Source organism: Triticum urartu, chromosome 2A (genome assembly GCF_056163025.1).
Source record: "Triticum urartu cultivar PI428250 chromosome 2A, HENAU_Tu73, whole genome shotgun sequence".
NCBI classification, from domain to species: domain Eukaryota; kingdom Viridiplantae; phylum Streptophyta; class Magnoliopsida; order Poales; family Poaceae; genus Triticum; species Triticum urartu.
The window spans coordinates 703,425,958-703,451,736 of NC_141874.1; the positions used below are offsets into that span (position 1 = coordinate 703,425,958).

Sequence of the window (25,779 nt, forward strand, 5' to 3'; positions counted from 1 at the left end):
ACAACAGCCCCGCAACTGTAAGTGCCGCATTCGACCGCAACTGCATGTCTTTTAACCTGACTGCAACTGGACTTTTTTGTTCTGTCAGAGGGGATGCCAGGAGAGGGGGCATGTCAGTTGCAAGCTCGACAACAGCCCCGCAACTGCAAGCGCCGCACCCGACCGTAACTGCATGTCCCCCAACATGGTTGCAACTAGACCTTTATTTTGTTGGAGGGGGCGGCGGGAGAGGGAGTGGGCCGGTTGCATGTCCGACACTAGAAATGCAACTGCAAGTGTCACACCTAGGCCTACAATTGCAAATGTCATCTCGGACTACACCTGCATGTTGCCCTGATGCCTGCTGATTAAGACTTATTTAAATCTCAATCGACTGGACCGTATCCACACCCCATTATCTACTTTGTTTTTCTTATTTAATATCTTTTTATTTTTTCTGTTTCTCTAAAAAGAGGTGTTTTGATTTTTTTAAACGTGACACACCAATCCAGTTGCACCTCTGCATCACATGTGTAACTGAATATGATTGGCTCTCTTATTTTGTTAGTAGTACCATTGTCAATTTGTTGATGATAGCAAAATTACAAATAGATGAGACCCAATCTAAGAAAAAATGCAAGGTAAAACCATCATTAAATAATGCTAAACATTTTTCTAATTTCATGATGAATATTTTTAAACAATATTGTACATTTTCTAATGGCACTCTAATTTTTTTTAAATACATGATTAATATTTGTGAAAATGCATGAACATATTTCTTAAAAAAATATCATGACTAACGCTTACATTTTCTAGAAGCAAAAATAGTATAAATAAGAATGGAAGGAGAAAAATGAAAAGTAGCATGTTAATTTTTTTTGCATGAACAACAAGCTAATACATCCGGCCGGTGCACTACACGTTTTTTTAGGCAACTTTTTTTGAGGCAACGCCAGTGCACCACACGTAGTAATGGAGCAGCAGCACGGAACAAAAATACAGCCCAATCTCTGGCCCAACTCAGCTCAAAAACACACAAAGCAAAGACAAACAGGGCAGCCCAAAAAGCAACCAGAGGTGACATGGTATGGACTGGACAATAAAGCAAAAAAAAACAGGTGACGTCAGCGAAGTCTCAGTCGACTGAGACCTAGACAAACCCTTGACTTTTTGCTGCCACATGAAAACCATCAGAGAGCACCGATCTGAGCAGCAATCTCAGTTGGTGCAGTCGCGGGAGTGTTGCACCACCAAGACGAAGAAGCATCCACCACCTCATGAGCTCAGCTGCAAGCCATGTCCGAGGCTCTCTCCTCCTCCTATTCTGCGTGTTCCTGTTTCACCTTCATCTCGGAACACCAGCCTACGGCGCAGACATGTTCGACAGCGGTGGCGACGTCGCCGATGGCGAGACACTTGTCTCTGCCGGTGGGGCGTTCACCATGGGATTCTTCTCCCTTGGGGTGCCAGCGCGGAGGTACCTCGGGATATGGTTCTCCGTGTCGGAGTACGCCGTGTGCTGGGTGGCCAACCGCGACAGCCCACTCACTGGCACCTCCGGCGTGCTGGTGCTCGGCAACGCCGGGAGGCTCCTCCTGACGGACGGCGGTCAGGACCGGCGCCGCTTCCGCGGTGGTGCAGCTGCTGGAGTCCGGCAACCTGGTCGTGCGCGATCAGGCCAGCGGTGCCCACCTGTGGCAGTCGTTCGACCACCCGTCGAACACCTTGCTGCCCGGCATGAAGACCGGCAAGAACCTGTGGACGGGGGCCGAGTGGTACATCACGTCGTGGCGCTCGGCCACCGACCCGTCTCCCGGCCCCTACCGGCGCGGCACGGAGACGAAGGCGCTGCCGGAGAACGCGCTTTGGCACAACGGCGTCAAGAAGTACCGCACCGGGCCGTGGAACGGCGTCCCGGAGATGGCGTCGTACGCCGACATGTTCTCGTACCAGGTGACGGTAAGCCCCGGCGAGGTCACCTACGCCTACCACGCCAAGGCCGGGCCGCCATTCTCGCGCGTGGTGGTGACCGACGCCGGGCGTGGAAGACCTTTTACAGCGCGCCGAGGGACGTGTGCGACGCGTACGGCCGGTGCGGCGCGTTCGGCCTGTGCGACGTCAACACGACGTCCACGTCGTTCTGCAGGTGCGTCAAGGGTTTCGACGGGTTTGCATGAGCACCATGGACGGGTTTGCGGTGGTGCGCGGCGTCAAGCTCCCGGACACGCACAACGTGTCCGGCGGACGCGGGCATCGGGCTGGAGGAGTGCCGGGAGAGGTGCCTCGCCAACTGTTCGTGCGTGGCCTACGCCGCCGCCGACGCCCGAGGAGGAGGTGTTCGCCGTGTGGCTGCATTATTTGGTCGTATAACATCGTAGATATCCGGTACATGGACAAAGGAGAAGATTTATACTACCTTAGACTGGCAAGGTCTGAACTAGGTGAGGCCTCGGAATTTGTTGACTCTCTATGATGTGTAAAAAAACTCTCCATTTTACAGAAATTTCTCCCAATTTTTTTTTCAGAATTTTTAAAATTATTTCGGATTTCATCTATCAATGTTCTTACCAGCATCTCTATTCTTAATAAAGTACTTGGTAGTCTCCGCCGGTCAATTTTCGTCCCACCAGAGACGGTTTTTTTTTCGTTCTCCATCCCACCTCCCGCGTCCTCTTGATTCCCACCTCCGTCCTCGAATCAGGAAATAAAAATCGGTATGCTCCTACTATGTCCAGTGCTAAACCCTCCGGTTCATCGAAAAAAACTCGCGCCTGAAAAAAATCTACGACGGTTATAGTACGAAGAAAGACCTACGCCCCGACCGCCTCCCGCGGGTCGCTCGCTCCCTCGCGACCCTGTTGCTCCCTCCTCGATCCCGCTCTGGATCGAGGGGACGAGGAGCTCCGGCCTCCCCGACGGCCGGCCTCCTCCTCGCCCCGCTGCTGCGTCCGGCGCCGCCACGGCCTCTGGAGCACGGCGCGGACGAGGAACCCACCCACGGTGTGCGAGGGGTCTCTTCCCGTACGTCAAGGCATCCCGCCTCACGTTTCCTCTTTCGGCATCACGGGCCGCCGCCGCACTCCCTCCCCCGGCCGCCCCGCGGGCTTCTATCTCTCCCAGCTCCGCTGCCGCGCCCCGTCTTCCATCTCTACATGAATCGCTGTTGTGGAAGCCATACCCCACCGCGCCACCCGGCGGCCATCCGGGTACGCCGTGTCCGGGATGATGGAGTTGAGTCGGCCAGGTCCCTGTTCCCGTCGGCATCTTCTGCATCGGGACCCGTGGGGGCAAGCTGCACGCTGCTCATCTGCGTCGATGGCGTCGGCGCGGCCTTCCCCTGCCAAGACCGGCGGCTCCTTGGCTGGATCCTCTCCTCTCCTCTCTTCCACCTCTCGTCGTCGGGTAAGTCGTAGGTATTGTATTCGTAATCGGTTCCAATCTCGCACCCCTGATTCACTATTCTTCGTTTGATTCATTTCAGGTGCTCCTTCCGTCGATGTCGAGGTCTTAGTCTCGGTGATTTCTCCTTGTATGTTCTGTTGATATTGGTACCGTGTTCTGAAACTTGCTGCTTTGGAAAGGGTGTGGTTTCAGTTTTGATGGTTCTGTTCAATTCAAGGTGATTCGGTAATGTTCTGCGTACAAAGTGCTTCCTATTTTTGCGGTGAAAAACAGCGTGTTGGAGATAGTTCAGACAGTCAAAATTTGACAGTATTTTCTTCTTCTTTTGATCCCGTTTCTTCATAGTTAGTCAGACTCAATAAGAATTAGAGAAAGTTGGAAAGAGGTTTGTTAGGTCGGAACTGATATATTTGCTTTCTCCTAGCAGCCTATACATATCATTTTATATGACGGGGATTGTGCTATATTACCATGTTATAAAGGTAGAGCTAGGATATGTCTTTCTTGAACTGTGTGGACATGCTCATGGCAGAGGTGCTCTGTTTGTATGTTTTTTGAAGTAAAGTGGAGAAACTATTGAATTGTGTCTTCAGAAATAGTATACTGTTGATGTGTCTTCAGATGCTGGTTACTATGTTGGAATCTACCAATCCTTATGATCATTGTGTTTTTCTGGGCCTGGAGGTCTACGCCAAACTCCAGGGCAGGGTGGTTCGAACACCAGTGCAGTACGGGCTGGGACGGACATCATCTTGTCTCTGTCTCTACTAATTCAAATTACATGTAACTATTCACTCAAAAAAATTACATGTAATTTATTCAGTTCTAGAGCAGCCAAGGGCGGGGCATCGCACCGACGACAGTGACTGCAATGAGGGTGAGATGCCGATGTTTGTGCTGGCGCCGGAGACCGTGACCACAACTCGGGGCAAGGTGCTGGTGTCAGCGACGTCGCCCGTGTTGGCCCCTTGAGTTTTGGACCTGCCGCGCTCTGGTTCTGGAAGCTGCCATTCCCATCGAGCCCCTCCAGCAGCCTTCAGGTGAGCGCACAGCTTCTGCTCCATTAACGCAAGCATCCAGGGGTTCGACTGCGTGGGCAGGAGCTCGGCTTGATTCACTTGCATATGTCTTTTTAACTTTGTGGGCAGGAGCTCAGCTTTGTGATCAGTCATTTAAAGTATTTGAGAAACTTGAAGGGAAGCACATGGCAAAGCCATAATTACCTTTTAGTTGTATTTCAAGTTGTAGGAAAGTTGAAATCAAACTGGAAAGCAGCTTTCTATTGTAGATATTTTATTAGTGGCTTGAAGACTTCCAACTCTGTTTGATGTTATAGAAATAGTGAGGTTATGCCACAATGCTGATAGACTTGGTACTTGTAGGATGGAGAGGAGAAGACTGAAAAGGATGTTGATATGAGGAATTCAAGGAAGTGGAAGAGGAAGAAAGTTCTGATGATGGTGATAATTAGGTTAGTACCTTAGAACTTTATATGCACTGAGGTTTTCTTTGGGGGTAGAAAATTGGGTTTTAAAAGGTTCATCATTTTGGTAAAATTGTGTATTGTATGTGTGCTCCTTCGCATCAACATATATGAAATGGATAGACCAGCTAATGCATAACTTAGTTGTCATCCATATTGTCAAGTTTAACTCATATATTCTCGCTCTGCAGAATATCAAGTTTGACGACGATGATGATTGGAACCAAGAGGAGGAAGTACGTAAGTTTCCATCTATTCATATGGATGTTACCCTCGATGTACTGTGACCAAATATGTAATGCCTGGTTTGGTTTAATTATTTTCTTGTGTATCACTAGATAATCAGTTAACAAGTGTTGACCATGGTGCATTGATCTTATTTAGTTGTGGTTTTGTATGCCTCCCCCAGCTGCCACTAAAACCCACCAAAAAATTAGCAAGAAAATTGATGGTGGGAGCTAGCAATGCCAGCAGTGCCTCCTTTAGGATTACAAAATCGTTAATCCTATCTTCGCTTGCATGTGACTGATGGTGATGCTACACAAGTTCTGAAGGCAGTGCCCTCCCCTTCAGCAGGTAACACGGATATATTAAAAACATTTTCACTTTCTGACATATTAGTTCAATTTTTTTTGCATAGTACCTAGCAAATTCAGAAAGTGCACAAACAGATCTCATCAATATTTTGTGTTTTGCTTGTTCAGTCTTTTGAGGTAACTTCTATTGTGCATTCCATTCTCTTCAGGAGATCTTGCTGGTTCTGCATGGCACAACTGGATTAAATATGCTACAGCAAGCGAAGGAGTTCAACGATGTAATTGCCACTCTGCTGTTCTGATGCTTGATTCATCAGCTATGTTTCTATTGGATACTAATAATGAGGGACTTTCTTGGGGTTCATACCAGGTTGTTGGAATCAAAGGATTCATCATAACGAAATTAGACGGGACTGCTCGTGTTGGCTGTGTGTTACGGGCGATTTCCAGTCCTTTATTGTAACAGATACAAATTCCAGTCCTGGATCTTAAATATACGACAACTAAACTTGCTGACCTGCTATGTTTCTATTGGATACTAATAATGAGGGACTTTCTTGGGGTTCATACCAGGTTGTTGGAATCAAAGGATTCATCATAACGAAATTAGACGGGACTGCTCGTGTTGGCTGTGTGTTACGGGCGATTTCCAGTCCTTTATTGTAACAGATACAAATTCCAGTCCTGGATCTTAAATATACGACAACTAAACTTGCTGACCTGAATCCTGTCTCAGGTGAGTGTTCATAGACGAACTTGGAGTTCCAGCCAAGTTTGTTGGCGTCGGCGAAGGGGTGGAAGATCTCCAACCTTTTGATTGAGAAGCATTTGTTGAAGCCATTTTCCCATAAATTTGACCCAGTTATTAGTGTTTCTCATGTAACAAGATTTTGGCTAACATGCTACTCCCTCCGTTTCTAAATATATGTCTTTTTAGGAATTCTAATATGGACTGCATACGAAGAAAAATGAGTGAATCTACACTCTAGAATATGTCTACATTTATCCGTATGTAGTCCATATTCAAATCACTAAGAAGACCTATATTTAGGAATGGAGGGAGTAGAACTTGGTAGAAACAATTTTTTCAACAATTACAGTTTTTTTGGTTCAGTCGTCGACTCGTCTGCCTGACTTGTTTCTGTCGTTGATCCTAACTATTCATACAGAAACAGAAGCAAGTACGGCCACAACCTCCAATACTACTACGACTGATGGCTATCCTCTACCCGTGAGTGTTATGCAAATTTGCGTAATTTAACTCCAGTGACATGGATCTCATTATGTGGTAATTTTGTTTATGTAGAAATTGATGCGCTGGAATTAGTAAATCTGTTATCTTGTTTACAAGTGTGGTGACGCCGATTGTAGAAATTGGGCAATGTGGGATCTCCTATCCTCGTGCTGGTTTGATTTCGCTTTGTTCATCTGACTCAGGAATCATGAGGCTATTCATGTCCAACTGAACACAAGCCTTTTTTAATACTTTTTCAATATATGCTACTTATGCTTATCTATGCTGAAACTGCATCTGCAAGGCACGGTTTGTCCTGCGTTCCAGATCGATGCCGCTTTATTCATGGGTTGGGTTGCCAGTTTCAAGCCACTTAATTTTCGGGTTGCGATTGTTGTCAGTGTTTTTGAATAGTACACATCAATGATCCTGCTTCTGTAGGTTCTGACCTGGTAGTATCATGTATGTACTCAACAAAACGTGAACTGTCTGCCATGGTAGTATTATGATTCCTGGCTACCATGGTAGTATTATCTGTAGTGTTGGCCAGCATGTTTATTTCACAATTTTACAAATATATCTTTTCTTCGTTTTGTGTTGGAAAGTTAAGCATGAACCATTTAGAAAATTCAACAATATGACTCATGCTCATCTCCATGTCAATGCTAGGAGGAGAAAAACTGCATTCAGAGGGTTACGGAATGGCAATGGGTGGGTTACCTCCCAGGAGCAGATGACTGGCATGGTTAGTGATCACTAGGCCATGAATCTCATGGATCGCATGATACAGGTACATCAAGGAAATTGTAATAAGTTCATGGCACAACATATAATTTAACGTTAGCTTTCTACATTAAATATCAGGAAAAATTTCTTGCAATTCATTTACATGATGGTCGGGAAATACCTGTTAAATGAATCTTAACAATAAACACTATAGTCGTCTACATTTAGTTTGCTTTTCTATTGCTGGGTAATCTTCTTATGCCATCATTTTCTTAGTATTTTTATGGTGCAGGTATCTGGTCCAGATCCGACGGAGACAAGCAAAATCGTGCCGCTGCTTCTTCTTTTGATTGTAAGTGAATCCTTTGATGACAGTGCTATTTTTTGTTGTATTAATACTGCATCTGATTCACACACTTCATCTATCCTTGTTTGAGAAATTGTGCATGTTTTTGCTTCATTGGTCCAGGAAAATCCAGGTGAAATCTTTCAGGAACTCAGGACGACACGCATTGATTATATTTCATTGTGATGGCCGTTGCCGCCACAGCTACTATGGGTACAAGCAACTTCTATTTCGCTCGTCGCCGGAAACCACCGCCCAGATCCATCTCTTCTCAACCATGCCGACGTGGTGGTCAGGGGCGCTTACAACTTGTGAGGGCCTGCGTTCTTGCTATTGATCCGTGATGGCATGGCCTCCCCGCGCCCTAGCCGCATTCTAGCTGATGGTTTGGGTCTGCCAGCGGAGGGAGAGGGGGACGACCTCTGTCGCTCCTTCTCTCTAGCCTCTTCATCTTGATGAAGCCGTAGGAGTAGAGGGGCACGCGCGTGATGGATCTGCTCCAAGCACCTCAAGCCACGCATCTTCAAGGTGATCACTTCATACACATTCAATCTCAGTTCCCGCGTTTACTCCGAGGAGAGTTCAAAAGCAGCAGGAGCAGTTGTTCTACTGCTGGTCGGAGGGAGAGCTTGGCAAGGGAGATAGAGGGAGCTCTACAACCACAATCTTGGCATACAACCCGATGGCATCATGCCCACGTAAGCTTCTTCCATGTTCCAATTCTTGCACTTGATGGTCTTTTACTGTTAGAGCTTACGAAATCTTAGATGTTGCTGACAAAAGACCGAGATACACTATTTCAGACTATATATTATTCAGCAAGTACGTTCGCAAAAAATTTTGGTCTCAGCAGGTTGGTGTTCATGTACAGGTTGCCATATGAGAATATACTGCGTATTCGTCAAATCTCAGAACAAATGGTCCATTCCGATCATAACTATTCCAAAAGCATTGATAGGCTTTTTTAAACATCAAGATATCTGAATATTGATCTCAGCAGTGTCCAAAATCCAAATGGTTATGTTTGTTCAGATTTTCCTCATTTTTATGTTCTTTGAATTAAAGTAGTGCTTGAGGTTAATAATAAATGATTGTTGGTAACTTAACTAGCTCCTGAGAATAATTTGTGATATAGCTTGCTCCTATATTTGCCATTAACAACGTTGCTTGTGGAGAGTAATAAGGATCTATCTAGCTCATGTATGTATGAGCCTGAGATGGAGAGGACAACGGTTGTGGCTCCATTGATGATAGTGGTTGCGATGCAGAGCCGTATGAATGGACAGCAGGCAAGCCAAGCACTCCCTGGGAATCACCGTGATTCTGGAATGGGTGGCGGGTCCCTGCCCCTACCACCCATGAAGCTGACAACGATCACGTGGCCTCGTGCGGCGGCTGCGGAGGAGAGGGAGGCATGAGGGGGAGACTTGTAAGCGAGAACCCGCACGGAGGAGGAAGGAGACGCCTCAGGTGGAGATGATGACGATGGCCGTGCCTCCATCGCTGGCGGCGGTCATGACGTGCAGCTGCAGGACTAGACATCAGACAGGCGGAGTCGTTTCTGGGAGTTGCTTGCTTTGGTGGTGCTCTTGGGTTTACGATTTCGATATAATCCTATGTCGGAGTGGAAGGTTAATGTTATTTCTCTGATATCACAATGTATCTTCTTGGCTCAGGTATTGATAAAGTAGCATTGTCGCAGATGTATTTACTTAGTTTGATAAGATGGTGAAAATATCAGTAATTCATTCATGACAGAGAGTCAAATTTAAAAGTAGCTTTTATAGTCATAGCTAGCTTACTTTGGTTTACTTGGTCCATGCAGAGCTGGAATCTCGGAGCTACACTTTCAACCGGCTTGCTTTGAAAATCAAGTAAAATGAAAAGAATAGAGGTTTCAATTGTAGCAATAGTTTAGTAGTGCTACAGATCTGTGGAGCGGGCAAGAATTATTGGTCAACCTTATAGCTTCTTATAGCTTCTATTTGTCATCTAGATGTTGTACATCAGGTACAGATCTGTTTAAGAAGGATTGTTGTACATCAGGTACAACCTCTTATAGCTTCTATTTGTCATCTAGATGTTTAAGATGTTTGGTCTGATGATCTCCCTTCACATTTGCTTGTTTAAACAAACAAGAATTAAAGTTTACGGAATGCGAGAAAAATATATGCATAACTGGATCTGTGATTCGGTGATTTTTTGAATGTGAAGGTGCATTCTTACAAATTTCCTGCTCATATTAGTTTAGCCCCTGGCTGCATTATACACATAGCATATTTAGATACTTTTGATTATAAAGATCTCTGACATGATCATATTGTTATTTTCAGCTTTTGGATTTGCATATAATGCTGACACCACATGGACTCTGAAGGAAGTTGTGCTAACTGCTAAGCTTTCCCTGCTTTTCCAGCTTGTGTGTTTCATTGATGGAGGAGGTATAAATCTGTTCCTTAAAGCGAGCAAATCAAAACAAAAATGCAGGAGGTATCCGACAACACTGACAAACGCTACACCATTCCACTTAGACCTGAGGGAAACATCAAAGGATGCCACCGGCAGCAGAGATCAACAAGTTCTTCACCGTCGGGGAGAAGGTGGAGGTCGAATGTTTCACCGTCAAGTGCAGACTTGTCGTTCAGCTACAGTCACTTGATCATCGTCACAGACACCGCCACACTAAGAATTGTGCAGCTGCTCTACTTTCAGGTACAAAATTGGACATCATGTGAGGTGTTATGCTCAACCCCAGCCAGTTCGAAGGCAACACTGGTGGTGGTCCTCTGAGTATGCATATGACATAGAGTGGGCACTGCAATAATACATGCTAATAGGCGCAGTTTCATCTCGAGCAGACGAGCACTGCAATAGTACATGCTACTCTCAGCGACTACTAACGTGAAGTTGCACTCAGGCTCTCGCATATACTAAAGAGGTACTGTCGATAAGTATCACCATTTAGTTTTTTTACAGTCTAGATTTATTTATATGAAAAATATTGATCTCAAGGATAACACTGTAGATTCCTCTATTCCTTCTGCTAATGTGACTGTAGCAACAGTCGCTCCCGTTCAAACTTTTTTTAGGGAAACTACAACATGCATTTTGCTCACCTGAACATTAAATTAAGGAATGCAGAAGGTTCGGGGCCTGTGCGAATTATTCAAATTTTATATTTGTGTGAATGGAGAAACGCCTAATTAGGCGGCAGAGTATAATTTATGCTCGTGGTTGCAGTGCGGCTTTAGGACATCCTTAGCACGATAAGCGCAAACACGAAGATTAGACGCCACCTTGGATTTGTCTGGTTGTTAACTTGTGGTCATTAAACACATATATATTGTGCTCTGTCCATATGCTCTAGAGCAAACAAGAAATGATAGTGGACTGCAGTTTCTGGGGTATCACGCCCATTTAAACTGATGGTGCAAGTTCAGGTCGGCCTTCCTTTTTTCCTTCAGATCTTTCTGTTTTAAGAATTTTGCTATTATAATTATACTATTATATATTTATTTAGATATATGTTCAAATATTATTTTAGTTCACACGAAAATACAAAGGATGCAGGAGAAATCACAATTTCTCTCTTTCCTGATATCATTATCTGAATTTGTTTACCATGTTTTCTCTATTTCCTTCCTTACAGCAGTGTCATCAATGGAACAAATAAAGTCTTGATAACTAGAAGGCCATTCCGATTCCAGTATGGTAAATATTCGATGGATGACAAAGGGACCCGAGGGAGCTCGTTTGTGCTGACAACACTCAGCATATTCTGCAAATATCCTCTGAGTTCACCATCCATGAGTTGCAAGTCATGTTTTCTGGTGCTACAAGTATAAAAAGGTTCATGCTTTGTGGTATTAACCTTTTGTGCTGTTGTTCCAAACCTTTTGGAGTTTTGGCCTAAAAGGGCTCTCTGAAACACTGAGACAAACAAAGCTAAAATTTGGAGTATGATTAAGCAGTCCCGTCAGCGTTACTAATCCCCACTTGAGTTTGAGATTCTATGTATAGCAAAAAATATGTGCAGAATTTCATTTAAGTTTGAAAGCCAATCGATTCCATGCTTTGAGCTGGTAAGTGGTCCCTGTTCTGAATTGGTATTTGGATCCCAAACATAACTCCCTATGAACATATAAGGAAATTTTAGTTGTGAAACGACACTTGTTGTACATGCCATATTGCTATATGAGGGTGCTGCTATGTACATTTATAGATGCTTGCATTTGACTTCCGTTTTGATGTAACAATATACATGTAGTTCGTTGTCAATACTGTTGGGAGACCTTGTTAAAAGTTTATGTCGAACATTTAAAATTGGTTTTTCTTTTTTTTTTCTACTGAATTATATACCCTTGTACATGTGAAACCCTACAATTTCTTTATAGCATGGAGGAGTTCTCTGTGTTGCAGACCCTCAGCATATTCTACGAATATCGTCGAATTCACCATCCATGAGTGGCAAGTCATGTTTCCAATTTTCTGGTTTTATAAGTAAAAAAAATGTTCATATTCCATGGATGAGACCCTACAATGTATTTAGAACATCTGATCCACACGTCTAATTTTGAGCCATGGGTAGAACCATAATCATGAAAGGCGTCTCCATGAGTTGATGCCACACGATATGAGGGTACAAGGTAACTTTGATTGCATCTTCAAATCAATGAACCAAAAGGGAGTAAATAATAAATAGGGTTTGTTTAAAAAAATATCAATCAGGATACAATCTTCTTTGTGACTGTTATTAAAATTGACCATCAAGATGATATTTTTGTGTCTACATGATCATATTATGAGCCCGTAGCAACGCACGGGCACTCTACTAGTAGTACATAGTATCTGTCTAAAATTGGTTTGATTCTCGCCTGAAATTTTGAGGTCACAAATATTTCAGTACTCGCCATCGTGGAAATTTCATTGAAATATTGAACCTTACTCTCATTCAGCTGAGGTATTCACCATCGTGGAAATTTCATTGAAATATTCAACCTTATTTTCATTCAGCTGAAGATACGAGGACCAGGAAGATTAGTGTGGCAGTTAGGGCAGCCATTATAACCATATGTATCGTGTGTGTGGCGGTGTTCATTGTTCTCTTTGTGGCCTTGATGATTTGGAGGAAGAGGAGAAGCAGATTGTTGCGTGGCACGATGGTTGTTCATTGTTCTCTCTGGGTCCTACGAATGTCGCCTCCATTGATCTGGCCACCATCAAGACGGCAACAAGAAATTTCTCTACGAGGAATGTGATTGGTGAAGGCACTTTCGGCGTCGTCTACGAGGTCACATCACAACTTAATTCCCTTGTATATATTGTGACAGTAGCACAAATAACAAACACTGATTAACTACCTGAAATATAGGTTAGGGTTATCCTTCTTTTCGGGTAAAAAACCCAATGTCATCATGAAATTCATGACCTATCATACAATTTCAGGGTCAACTATCGAGTGATCATTCTCTTGTAAAAGGCTTACCCGGCAGAAAAGTCGCGGTCAAGAGGCTCAAAGTCTCCTCTCTACCCAACAGAGTCCTAAATGACTTCACAAGGGAAGTGGAGCTCGTGTCGGAGCTCCGGCATGACAATCTTGTCCGTCTACTTGCATATTGTAACGAAGGCAATGAGCGAATACTGATATACGAGTATGTACAGGACAAGAGCATGAATCTATACATGTTTGGTATGTATTTCTTGCTAATCAAATTGGTAGAAGTGCAATTGCAAACATAATGATGATCTGATAACCATAAGTTGAACTATCTGTGAATGGTGGAACCGACAGGCACGCCCAGCGTACGGGCTTCACTCAATTGGATGAAGAGATTGGAGATAATTCGTGGGATAGCCCAGGGTGTCTGGTACCTTCATGATGGGTCAGGAAAAAATGTACTAGTTCATAGAGATCTCAAGCCATCCAACGTGCTGCTGGACCACCAGTGTTGGGCAAAGATAGCAGATTTCGGCACCGCGAAGCTGTTCCGCGATGATCAGACGGTAACACAAACAGTAGTGATTACACCGTGAGAAACCTCACATATTCAGTCTATTTCATGCTCCGTATATCCTTAGCTATCACTTGATTATATGTTCTTTGACATCCGAACGGTGAATTAATGAGAGCACTGATATGCTAACATGACTGAGTTATGTGTAGGGGATACGTGCCGCCGGAGCACGCCAGGGATGGGGATATGATGCTGAAGTGCGACGTTTTCAGCTTCGGCGTTGTATTGCTGGAGATAATGAGCGGTCGCAGAAATAGTGATGTACTCGCTCCGTAAACTAATATAAAAGTGTATATATCATTATTTTAGTGATCTAAACGCTTTTATATTAGTTTACAGAGGGAGTATCATGTCTTATTACGCTTGTAACTACACTAGACTATACCCAAACCACATTACTACTCTTGTAACCTTATCTAGGAGATGAACCCGTTCAGATAAAGCATCGCATTTATCATGCTATTTTTTCATGGCCGGGCTGGTTGAGTTTTGAAGGCCTGGAAACTATGAAAGGAGCGCAGGGTGATGGATCTTCTGGACGTGACGATGGTGCCGGCAAGGCATCGCTCGGATCCCGAGCTCTCGGGTGAGTTGCGGAGGTGCATCCAAATCGGCCTCCTATGAGTGCAACGGTTACCTGGTGATAGGCCTGCTGCATATAACTGCAATTTGTTTGGTAGCATGTGCATATTTTGACACGCTGGGCTAAGATCTTGTATGGTGTGTTGTATCTACTGAGGCATGTTGTGTTGACACATTGTTTGGTAGTCTGTACCCCAGGTAGATGTGGTTACCACAATATTTATGATATATGAAGAAATATTATTTTTGTGCACAATTCAATGAATGTTTTAGCGGTAAAACAATATTGTACCAATATTTAAACAATATTTGAACATGGGAAAATATTTTGGCAATACATAATGCTCTGTTTCAATGTAGGCGTTCAAAAACTTGTCGTTCAATTGGCTGCAATGCCAATTATCCCAGACATTGATATTGAGCTTCAATGCCAATTCAAATTTTTGGATATGATGTATTTGGAATTTGGAATCTGCAAGGATGCCAAAATAAATTGCTACCTACAATATAATTGCCATGGTAAGTCTAGTATATCTGCCATGGTAAGGCCATGGTAAGTCCAGTATATTTGACATGGTAAGTCTAGTAAATTTGCCATGTTAAGTCTACTAAAAATTTGCCATGGTAAAAAAATGAAATAAAAAAATTTGTAATTTCTGGAGAATTGCCATCATGCATAAATACTACTTGCCATGATGCTCTAATAACAAATCATGTAGCATAATTGCCAAGGTGTCTACAAAAATGCACACAATATAATTAATAAAAAATGCCATGATCTAAAAAAGAATAAATTTGATATGGTACCTAAATTGAAATTTTAATTATCTGAATTAATAACATTTGCCATTGGTAAAATAAATAAAATTGCCATGGAACCTACAAAGATAAACTACCATGGTGTAGTTAAGAAATTGGCGTGGTGTAACTAATAAATTTGCCATGTCCGAACTAACATAATTGCCTGTGTCTAAGTAGTAAACTTGCCATGGTAGTTTTTTGACAAAAACCTTTCCATATATTAATTAAGTAAAATATTATTAAAATCATTCATTACAGCAAACGGCATGCAGGCCGAACAACTATTAAAAAGAAGACCGTCTTATCTATAACTTGCCATGGTACTGAAATTGCCATGTAACTATTACGGAAACAACAAACTAAGGCGTAGCTTAGTGGTGGAAAGGAAATGATGTCTTCCCACTCACCTAGGTTCAAGGCATGATACTTGTAATTTGAGCTTGTTGCACCAATTATACTGTAGAGAACTCCTTTACAGTCTTCGTATCAAAAAAAATTATTAGAGAAACAATTTGTTTCTAAATTTCAATTTCTTTATGAAAATGGCATGTACCTAGAATATATTTGCTTCGGAAAATGCCATGTATTTAGAATAAATTTGTTTATAAAAATGTCAGGTACCTAGAATAAATTTGTTTATAAAAAAAGTTATGCATTGAAACAGTTAGCATGTGAAAATGCCATGTACCTAGAATAAATATGTTCCATAGTTTTATGAATATTGCCATGGATGTATAACATTTGAATGAATCTACACAAGAATGTTCAACTTCGTAGCTTTTGAATCAATGCATTGGAGAATGGAACCAGGAAAAAAGGAGCAGAGGCAGCATACTCAACATGCCGCTAAAAATGGCCGTGCCGCTGCGCGCCCCATGCCCGAGACGCCTCCGGCCGCTCCCGCCCCAACTCGCCTGCCGTGCCACCGAGGCCACCTCCATCAGCGTCGATCCTTCGAGCTCTGACACTGCCGAGCTCCCCGTTGCCTAGCAGAGAGAGCGGCGCGCGGTGTTGACGGAGCCGACGGGCAATGTGTGTGATGGAGTTGCGACTATGCATTTGAGAAAGAGGACCGACGGGTGGGGAATTGTGGCAAATGTGGTGGACAAGGTGAGCGAGTGAGCCATTCGCACTCGAGTTGTTCCAAGCGAACTCTCCTAAAACCGTTATGTGGCAATTTTTCTCACATCAAGATTAGGAATTCCAAACATCTGGTAAACCAAAAACAGTCTAAACATGAAAGGATTTCCAAAATTGATCATAGATAATTCTAGCAATTGCCAATAAATCGAGGCCTTTTACCAATTCGATGGTAAGAAATATGGGGACTACTCACAATAAACTGGTGATTGAGCGGATATTTCCGCGGCAGGCTTCTGATTCATACTTCAAATTTCTTGCCCTCCTGCTGCATTGAGACCCGCTTGCTAGGAGTTGGGACTGCAACCGCCTTGGGCTTCTGATGGACGCACTTCTAGCTGCTCCGTGACGAAGGGATGCTTGTTAGGTTGACACTCGGTGGCTTTGTTTTCTCTTTCTTTTCTGCTTCTTGGGCACGGTTGTGATGTTGCCCCAGCAATCTTCTTAGTGTGGGTGCTTGGAACTTGCTTGTGTGGATTCATGCTTTATCTATGAAGCGGGGCGGAAGCCTATTGAGAGAGAGAGAGAGAGAGAGATTCATTTCGTACAATTGAACCTTTTCAAACTGTTTCTTTTTTAGAACAAAAAAACTTGTGCAAAAATAACGGATGTGAAGAAGAACAAAAGGCCTCGGACGCGTAAATGATCCTGAAGCATGATCAGCAGGCACAAAGTTCGGTAGATATCATTTCCCTTTCTTTTTCGGTCCAGGAGAGGTGAGACAGGTAAAACCTTTCTTAAAAATAGGTTGATTCGTCCCGAGCGCTCGCGAGCAAGACGCGTGCTAGAGGTATGTATAGACCACTGTCATTGTGACATATAGCCATTAAACTGAAATGGACAGTATGTTTAAACAAGAATTCAATCTGAAAGGATCCAGTCCAAAAAATAAATCACAAAAACTTGTTCTTGCGATGTTTGCCCGGGGTGCTTCTAGACCTCCCTCCCCTATTTATCTCTGTTCTAAACAGAGACAGTGTGCAAGAGAATAGTTCGATGTCTGTGGGTATCCGGTTGCTTGACCAGGGCCGACCTCGTGCTTCTTGGGCCTAGCGAGCCATGAACTGCTGTCAGTTAGCATTACGACCACCTCTGGCATGGTAGGCCTGTCATTGGGCATTGGTTGAACGCAGAGAAGCCCGATCTGGATAACCCTGGATAGATCCAACGAGAGCTGATGGTTAGGTTCAGCCACCTGCGAATCAAGAAGGGCCTTGATTTTTCCTTTGTTCCAATACCTCCATGCCTGCAACAAACACACATGAGATATTTTTTAGATAAAGGTAATTTCATTCAACAATGTGGTGTGATACTGTACAGTACAGTACTTACATCAAGAAGAAACGTTTTTGCGGAAGTGATCTTTTTGCCAGAGACTATCTCTAGCAAGACCACTCCAAAACTGTATACGTCACACTTGAGCGTCAGGTTGCCTTCCCTTGCATACTCTGGAGCAATGTATCCCCTTCATAAATCACAGACATGTCAGTCGGCTGAAATCTTAAATGCGGAAAAATAAGGGAGCATTTGAAATTGTAGGTTTAAACCATACGGTGTTTGTACTAATGTTGGGTTCGTCTGATCATCAATAAATAGCTTTGCGGTGCCGAAGTCCGCTATCTTAGGCTTTAGCTCGTGATCCAAGAGTATGTTCGGCAACTTAAGATCTCTGTGGATGACTTCCTTGTTGTGAAGGTACTCAACACCTATCGCAATACCACGGATTATCTCTAGCCTTTGAAACCAAGTCAACGATGGACGGGGTGATGAGTTTTCTCCTGTCAAGTAGTACAAATTAATAGGTCCATGTGCCAACGCACAGATGAGAGAATTAGCAAATAAATATATTTAGTCTAACACAATTGTGTGTTCAAGTGAGTATTGAGTAGTACCAAATATGTAGGGGCTCAAACTTTTGTTGGGCATGTACTCGTAGACTAGTATCCACTCGTCTTCTTCCTGGCAGTAGGAAACTAGTTTCACAAGATTTATATGCGTGACCCTTGACATCACCTCGACTTCTCTTGTGAAGTCATTCTTGCCTTTTTCCGTACGGCCAGATGGTCTAAGTCTTTTTACAGCGACGACATCACCATTTAATCGGGCCTGATGATTGTGCAACAGAAATACAGTCAAGTCAACCAACAAAAGTTATCCCAACTTACATTGGAGGAGTAATAGTAGTATATATAGAGAGGAATTAAAGAAAGAACATACCTTGTAAACCACGCCAAATCCGCCTTTGCCAATGATATTGCTATCAGAAAAATCGTCTGTGGCCGCCTTTATAGAAGGCAGATCTACTGCAGGGACACATATGCCGGCTTCGGAAAATTCTTCCGTGGCTTCAATCATAGTAGATGGATCAGCTGCAGGGACCGACCCGACAGTCGAAGCACGATCTCGACGACTAGCAGCGGGGTCGGTAGCATCTGAAAGACTCTGACCATATGAGATGTAGTACAAAGCTAGACAATTTCCACACGTTGCTGCGGAAACACTAAGAGACATGTAGGTATGAAATATTATTACTGCATCATAACAGTCGTTTTGATAAGTTAGCAATTTAATGGTTCAAGGGATTTTCTAAAAAAATAGGTTCAGATTTGATATTCCTTTTTATTAATTTCCGTAAACGTATCTTCGAGAAGTCTAGTAGCATTGTAGTTATAAGAAAAAAAAAATTTAGTATTTACAAATGGACGACACACCATCGAATACTTGTATGCACGTATTGCCTTCCTCATTTCATATTTTCACTCTTTAATCCACCATAACGATCAATTGCTACCACCAATTCTAGTTAATTTTGTATATACCACATGAATAAGGTGGCATGCTAATGACAAATTATGATGTGGCAGACATGCATGACTAGTGGAGATGAACTTTTGAAGAATGTAGGATGCCCCGTGCAAAAGACAAAACAAGTTGGACGACAAATTTTTGGCGTTTCTCCATTGATGAAATTCTAATCTTGACAAGTTGGATGCTACATGAAGAAATGCTCCCGAGAGCCAAAACACCATGCCCATCTTCTATTCAACTATATAGTAGGTTGTCCTTCTTTAAGGCATGTGATGTCGTCGGCAGCTAGCGGGAAAACAGGAATCACAGTAGTGTTCTTATATACTCCGTATGTTTCTTTTTACTCCGTGTTTTAGGTTTGTCTACAATCAAACTTCTAATGTTTGATCAAGTTTATATTTGAAAATATCAATATCTACAATACAAAATAATTATGATATGAAAATATGTTCCCTCATAATCTAATGATATTGACATTGTATTATGAATGTTAATTGTTTTCTAGAAACTTGGTCAAACTTACAATGAGTTTGACTTGGCAAAGTCTAGATGCAGACAAAAAGAAACAGAAAGAATATAATATATATACACTTTGTAGTTGAGAGACACAGTAATATATTGATCTACATAAAACACACTAATCAATGGGTGTGTATAGATTGACTATTCATCATACATGGTGCAGAATAAGCTACTCTTCACCCGATGTAATCTTATGATTGTTTCATAAATAACTTACATTTGAAATACAGATAATTACATTCATATTGATTAAATACGTAAAATTTGACATAAGAAAACAAAAATACAGGTCATAAGCCTATAAGAATTGTATTTTATGTATATTTTACACGTAATTTGTACGTTCGTAATTTTACGTAACATAAAACATTTTTTGCAACAATTTTATATTTTCTTACATTCCCTTTTTACATAAGAAATAAGACAAAATTTACAGAACGTAAAATTATGGTGCATTCATGTGAAAATAGAGGGTGTGAAAAATAATTATTCCTCACCCAGAATGACAAAATAGTCAACCCCTGTGTGTGTGTGTGTGTATAGTATATTTGATACCTTAAAAATAAGAGCGTACATACATACCCTCTTTGTTTGGAAAGAAATCATTGCTAGAAAACAATAGTATATTTGTTTTTTGGAAAGCAATCAATGACCGTTGATGGTTGTAGTGCATGCAAACAAATTTGGAAAGTCATTTTGTCGTGCATTCTACATCATGCACTACAAATGTGAGTTGCCATATAATGGGTCTAGGTGCCCCAAACAATTTACCTATATATATATATGTATATATATATATATATATATATATATATATATATAGGGATTGACTATTCGTCACCCTGGGTGAGGAATAGTTATTCTTCACCCCCTCTATTTTGCCATAAATGCACCGTAATTTTACGTTCCGTAAGTTTTGTCTTATTTCTAACATAAAAAGAGACCGTAAGAAAATATATAATCGTCATAAAAAATATTTTATGTTATGTAAAATTACAAACATAAAAACATAGTCTAAAATACACATAAACTGCAAATTTTCTTGTCTTATGACCTATGTTTTTATTTTCTCATGTTAAATTTTACGTAGTGAATCAACATGAATGTAACTATTTGAATTCCAAACATAATTTAATTATAAAATGATCATAAGATTATCTCAGGTGAAGAATAACTTATTCTGCACCCTGAGTGATGAATAGTAACACTATATATATATATATATATATATATATATATATATATATATATATTTATTTATTGTTCATTGTTTTTGATATAGCTTACCACCCATGCCAAGTGGTATATATATGAGAAGCAGTTTAACTGTACCTATAGGTGAATTGTTTTGTCGCTGCCCGCCATATCTCCAGACCGCAACTATGATCAACAGACAAACAACAAGGAAGACTAGAGCTCCACCAATAACCATCGCATATGGAAACGAATGATGTGGTGCATCACCTGTGAGCAAAGTAGTTTCGCATTAGAACGAGTATTAACAAAAGAGCCCATCTGTTGCATCGGAAAAAGAATACCACACTCTCCTAACCTAGTAATCATGACTCAAGACTCCAGTAGGTCCACATCCTTTATTTTAAAACATAGCTTTTCATCTGTATTGCCACTTATCCTCCTTCCCACCCTCGTCGACGGTGGTTCAATGCTCACACAATTAGAACGTATTTAAATGTTGTTAATCCTAAGGCGTCTCTCTCTCGGCACAAGATGAGAAATCTACCTTTTCAATGAGGTTTTTGCGATGCTTGCATGCATGGTTATATATGATTTCTTTCGTCTTCAATCCTGGTCTTGCTGGTATGTTTTCAATCCAGGTCGGCACCGGTATGAAAGAAATACGTATCATGCCCTACTTATTAAGGTTGCACCCTAAATAGTTATTTTTAATGGTTAGCAGGTAAAATAATATCATATTCAGATTCTACACATTTTGCTAATAAAATTCCATATATAACATGTTAAAGTTGGAGTTTGGATTTAAAAAATATGGATATTTTTAAAAAGCATTTGATTTCCACTGTGGGTTGATTAATCCAAATACCAGGGGCTATCCTGCAAAAGCGAAAATCTGACTTAAATTTGACATGTGTCATGATTACCAGAAACATCACAGGGTTTTCTGCAAAAATGAAAATCTGACTTAAAACTAGCCTGCGGATTGATTAATAGAAACATCAGGGGGTTTTCTGTAAAATAACATGGCGGACAAAGAATACATATTTCTTTTATTAATAGGTATAAATAATAAGATAATATAAGTGGGTTATAAAGATTTAAATAATTGTTTTCTTAATTGAAAGGAAGAGAAGAGGTAATAGAAGAGAAGCTCATTTAGATTAAGAGCAACTCTAGCACATACCTCAAATTCTCATACCACAGAATCTATTTTCAGTATACTGCAAAATGTTTTACAGTATGGCATGTGTTCCGCGCCAGAGCAGATACCATAAAATCGCTTCGGTTCAGATGTGCAGCCCACTTGCTAGTAGCTAAATTTACAACATGGTCCTTGAAAAATAGCACAAAGCACCCTCAAAACAAAAACCAAATAACAATTGGGTCCCTAGCCATAGCCCACCGTGTCTCTCGCCGCCCCAAGGCCACCCGATGCTCAGCGCGGTGGTCCTCCATGACACACGGTGGTCAACAGTCCACTCCACGTGCGCGGCAGGCCTCCACGACTACGCACCCAATGCTCTTTGTGTCCCTCAACGATGACGCACTCCACGCGCGTGGTGACCCTCCAGGACGGCCTAGCCAGGGCAGACGACGGTCAGCGCGCGCACACACCACATCCTCCACACACACTCTAGTGTCACGGTTGTGGTCGTGGCTACGGGAGGCAGGGCGGATGCAGACTCGATTCCGGCGGCACGACCGGGGAACTAGATGCAGGAGGCTCCGGCTGCTCCATGGCGACGCGTGGCCGGCCGAGGGAGGTGCTACGGTGAGCTGCCGGCGAGGCTAGCGGCGGCAGAGGCGCAGGGGCGAACGCGGTTTCTCCTAAAACCTCCCTCCCGCCAATCATTTTCTAGTTTAGTAGGAGGTGGAAGAAAAAGCCCTCGAAAACTGAGTTCATGGCACGAGTGTTCCCTGATATGAGAACCCAACTAAACTAGTTTCATTTTTGCAGCCCAGTCATGGCATGGACCACCCGAGCTTGCTCTCGGGCAAGGGCACGAGTGTTCCTCCTCTTTGAGGCAGCCTAGTCATGGCATGGACCACCCGAGCTTGCTCTCAGGCAAGGGCACGAGTGTTCCTCCTCTGCCGCTTCTGAGGATGTGTGAACGGATGGCTTCCTCTTTCGTGACAGCGCATGCTCCGCCTCCGCCACATCAGCAGTGAGCTGGGCCTCACGCATCCGCGCCCTCTAATTGTTACGGCGAACACCAATCCCTATAACACTCATATACCGGCAGACTGGAGAGATGGTGTCGTAGACGGACCTCGAGCTTCCAGCACTGCCAGATCCGAGCGCTAGTTGCGCCGTCACAATGGTTTCGCGACAGACAGACTTCAACATCGGCCGGACGCACTCCTCCCGGGAGAGGCGGACGGCCATAGCCTCCTCCGGCACGCATGGGAGGACGCCCCAGACGATGGATCGACAGTCGTCAGAGTCAGATCCACTGCCCAGCATGCCGGAGAGGGCCAGAAATCATCGGAAGGGAGCTTGCGCGCGAAGTGGAGTGGAGTTATTAGGATTTGCTTCAAGGAGCAGATGAGAAAGACCCTTGACATTGAGTTGGATCTCATTCTTCTTCCCGGTTAGCAACGGGGTTATCTAACTTCACTGGCTCATCTACTTCTACGTATGTGGGATGGGGGTGGTCCAGCATGGACCGGATTCGATGTGGCGGATGCACCCATGCCTCCTCATATCCACTTTAGATTTGGGCCGGATATGTGGGTGCCGGTCAGTCCGGGCGTTTGGGGCCGGTATGAGGCGTTCATCTAGGTCAGGTTTTATTGACCAGTCAGTGATGGACTATCTGCCCGGACATTTGGGGCTGTTATTAGGCGTCTGTCTGGTTCGGATTTGGCTTGTCAGTGACCGAGCCGTCCGCCCGGGAGTTTTGTGTGTGTGTGTGGGGGGGGGGGGGGGGGGGGAGGGGTATGAGGCGTCTGTTTAGGTCGGCTTTTTTATTGGTCAGTGATCGGGTTTTCGCCCATGGTAGGGGGGGGGGGGGGGAGGTTGTAGATGCTCTTACACAAATGTTGAGTCGGTGACCGACCACTGATATTTCACTTATGTGAAGCAAAATTATTTAACCACCCACTATAATTGAAATTGTTGTTTTCGGTGAAAATAGCGAGAGGAGGAGGTTGTACGCACCTAGTTCAGACTTTGGCAGCCTCATGTACAAAGCCTGCCCTCCATCCACGTAGCGTAGGTCGGTGATGTTTCCTGTCCAGATGATGCACCCAGCGACAGCACCTACCTTGATATCAGCAGGGGCATAGGCCACGCAGGAGCAGTTGGCAAAGCACCTGGCCCTGCACTCCTCCACCGTGGTGCTCGCATCCACCGATGCGTTGAACGTGTCGGGGAGCTTCACGCCCTGGAGCACCATGAACCCGTCCGTGCTGCTGGTGCTGGCGCCCTCGTTCCCTTGGGCGCAGTCTAGCGCCGCACTTCGCCGGCATCCACCCGAGTTCTCCCTCAGGTCCCACTCCGCGGGGGACGCCGGGGTGAAGCCCCTGGGACAGCTGCAGAAGGACGTCGAAGGAGCGTTGGCGTTGCAGAGGCCGAACGGCCCGCACATAGCGTAGGCGTCGCAGACGTCCCTCGGCCCCTTCAAGAAGGTCTCCCATCGTTGCGCGCTCGCCTCCCATACCAGCCGCTTGACAAAGCCGGTGGACGTCGCCACGATGCGGGAAGGGGGCGTGCCGGGTGTCGCCGTGTACCCGAAGGTTACCTCCCCGTCGTTGATGGTCACGACGAACTTGAACATGCTGGTGTAGCTCGCGTCCTCCGTGGTGCCGCTGAACCGCAGTCCGTTCCAGGGCCCTGTGCGGTAGACTTTGGTGCTCCCGTCCCAGAGGGTGTTATCCGGAAGCCCGTTCACCTCCGTGACGAACCGATAGGCCGGAGACGGGTCGTCGGCTGAACGCCACGACGAGAGGTACCACTCGGACCCTGTCCATCGGTTCTTGCCCATCTTCATACCAGGAAGCAGCGTGTCGGACAGATAATCGAACGATTGCCACACGGTGGTGTGGCCGGCTTGTTCACGGATGACCAGGTTGCCGGATTCAAGAAGCTGCGCAACCCTAGGAGCTGCCCTCGTGGTGGAGTTGGATGTCCATACGGTCTGGCCTGAGCCATCAAGCAGGAGAAGGTTTCCGGTGTCGCTGAACACCAGAACCCCCGCCGTGCTGTTCAGGGGCCTTTCACGGTTCGCCACCCAGCAGACGGTGGTGTTGGACACGGAGAACCATATCCCGAGGTATCTGTTGGTGGACACCCCGGGAGAGAAGAAGCCCAGGATGAACGACCCATCGGCTGAGACCAGCGTGTTGCCGTCGGTGATGTTGCTGCCCTCGTTGAGCAGATCGGATACGCCGGTTACCGAGGCTCCAGGAGACAGGAGCAGGAAGAGGAACAGGGGAAGAGTAAGACCGAGATGGTCTCTGGTTACTTCCATTACGGCGTACGAGTATGATTGACGGCAAAGATAGGTCCCCAACCATTCTGAGGTTGCAAGACGAGAGTGATAAAATGTGCTCTCGTAGGCTGGCGCCGGAAAGTGATGTCCGCAAACTGACAAGCAATCATTCCTTGCGAGATCCCCAACCATTCTGAGGTTGCAAGATGAGAGTGATGATATGTGCTCTCGTACATATGTGCTGGCGTCATTGCCGCTTTGTGGTTTAATTAAGTATATAAACACTAATCTTTTTTTTGCGGGGAATATAAACACTAATCTTAATCCGGAATAAAACGGGCATTACAATGTCAGAATTAGTGTTTAAAATACATGCTACAACCATGGTAGAGGTTTGAACTTGTCAAAGAACAAGATGTACTCCAAGGTTACAAAAAAAAAATACTCCAAGGAACAAGATGCATCTTCAATGCTGCCACGAAGGTTCATTGTCGGCAGTGACGCAGCTAGGAGGCAAATTTGACACATTTGACCTGTGAACGAAATCAAATCACAGAATGAACTGCTCGTAAA

The 25,779-nt window shown here is 43.9% G+C and overlaps 1 protein-coding gene, 1 long non-coding RNA gene and 1 pseudogene across 5 annotated transcripts; 2 read left to right on the top strand and 1 right to left on the bottom strand.

Moving 5' to 3' along the window:
• Positions 1-1,115: 1,115 nt before the first annotated feature.
• Positions 1,116-14,895, top strand: LOC125538012 (receptor-like serine/threonine-protein kinase SD1-8; annotated as a pseudogene). Its single transcript, XR_015617472.1, has 6 exons — positions 1,116-2,423; positions 12,723-12,999; positions 13,155-13,398; positions 13,501-13,738; positions 13,873-14,011; positions 14,219-14,895. The product of XR_015617472.1 is annotated as a receptor-like serine/threonine-protein kinase SD1-8 (transcript).
• On the top strand, positions 3,473-12,032 carry LOC125539873 (uncharacterized). Of its 3 annotated transcripts, XR_015617474.1 has the most exons (17): positions 3,473-3,601; positions 4,208-4,424; positions 4,767-4,855; positions 5,059-5,107; positions 5,277-5,443; positions 5,613-5,681; positions 5,774-6,139; positions 6,573-6,634; positions 7,307-7,427; positions 7,640-7,715; positions 7,833-9,385; positions 9,535-9,755; positions 10,043-10,150; positions 10,241-10,309; positions 10,422-10,647; positions 10,950-11,149; positions 11,359-12,032. It is a non-coding gene; the product is annotated as an uncharacterized LOC125539873 (long non-coding RNA). The 3 variants fall into 3 exon arrangements; XR_015617475.1 differs by lacking the exons at positions 10,950-11,149; positions 11,359-12,032 and adding an exon at positions 10,735-10,916 and having other exon boundaries at positions 10,241-10,421; positions 10,547-10,647; XR_015617473.1 differs by lacking the exons at positions 10,950-11,149; positions 11,359-12,032 and adding an exon at positions 10,735-10,915.
• Positions 14,896-17,053: 2,158 nt separating the features above from the next.
• Positions 17,054-25,247, bottom strand: LOC125538013 (receptor-like serine/threonine-protein kinase SD1-8). The gene is made up of 7 exons (XM_087542214.1): positions 23,934-25,247; positions 18,464-18,735; positions 18,139-18,352; positions 17,799-18,024; positions 17,579-17,711; positions 17,280-17,492; positions 17,054-17,077 (listed from the first exon to the last, which is right to left on the bottom strand). The coding sequence occupies exons 1-7, from the start codon at positions 25,243-25,245 to the stop codon at positions 17,054-17,056; spliced, it is 2,394 nt and encodes a 797-aa protein (XP_087398340.1). The 5' UTR covers positions 25,246-25,247.
• Between the last annotated feature and the right edge of the window lie 532 nt (positions 25,248-25,779).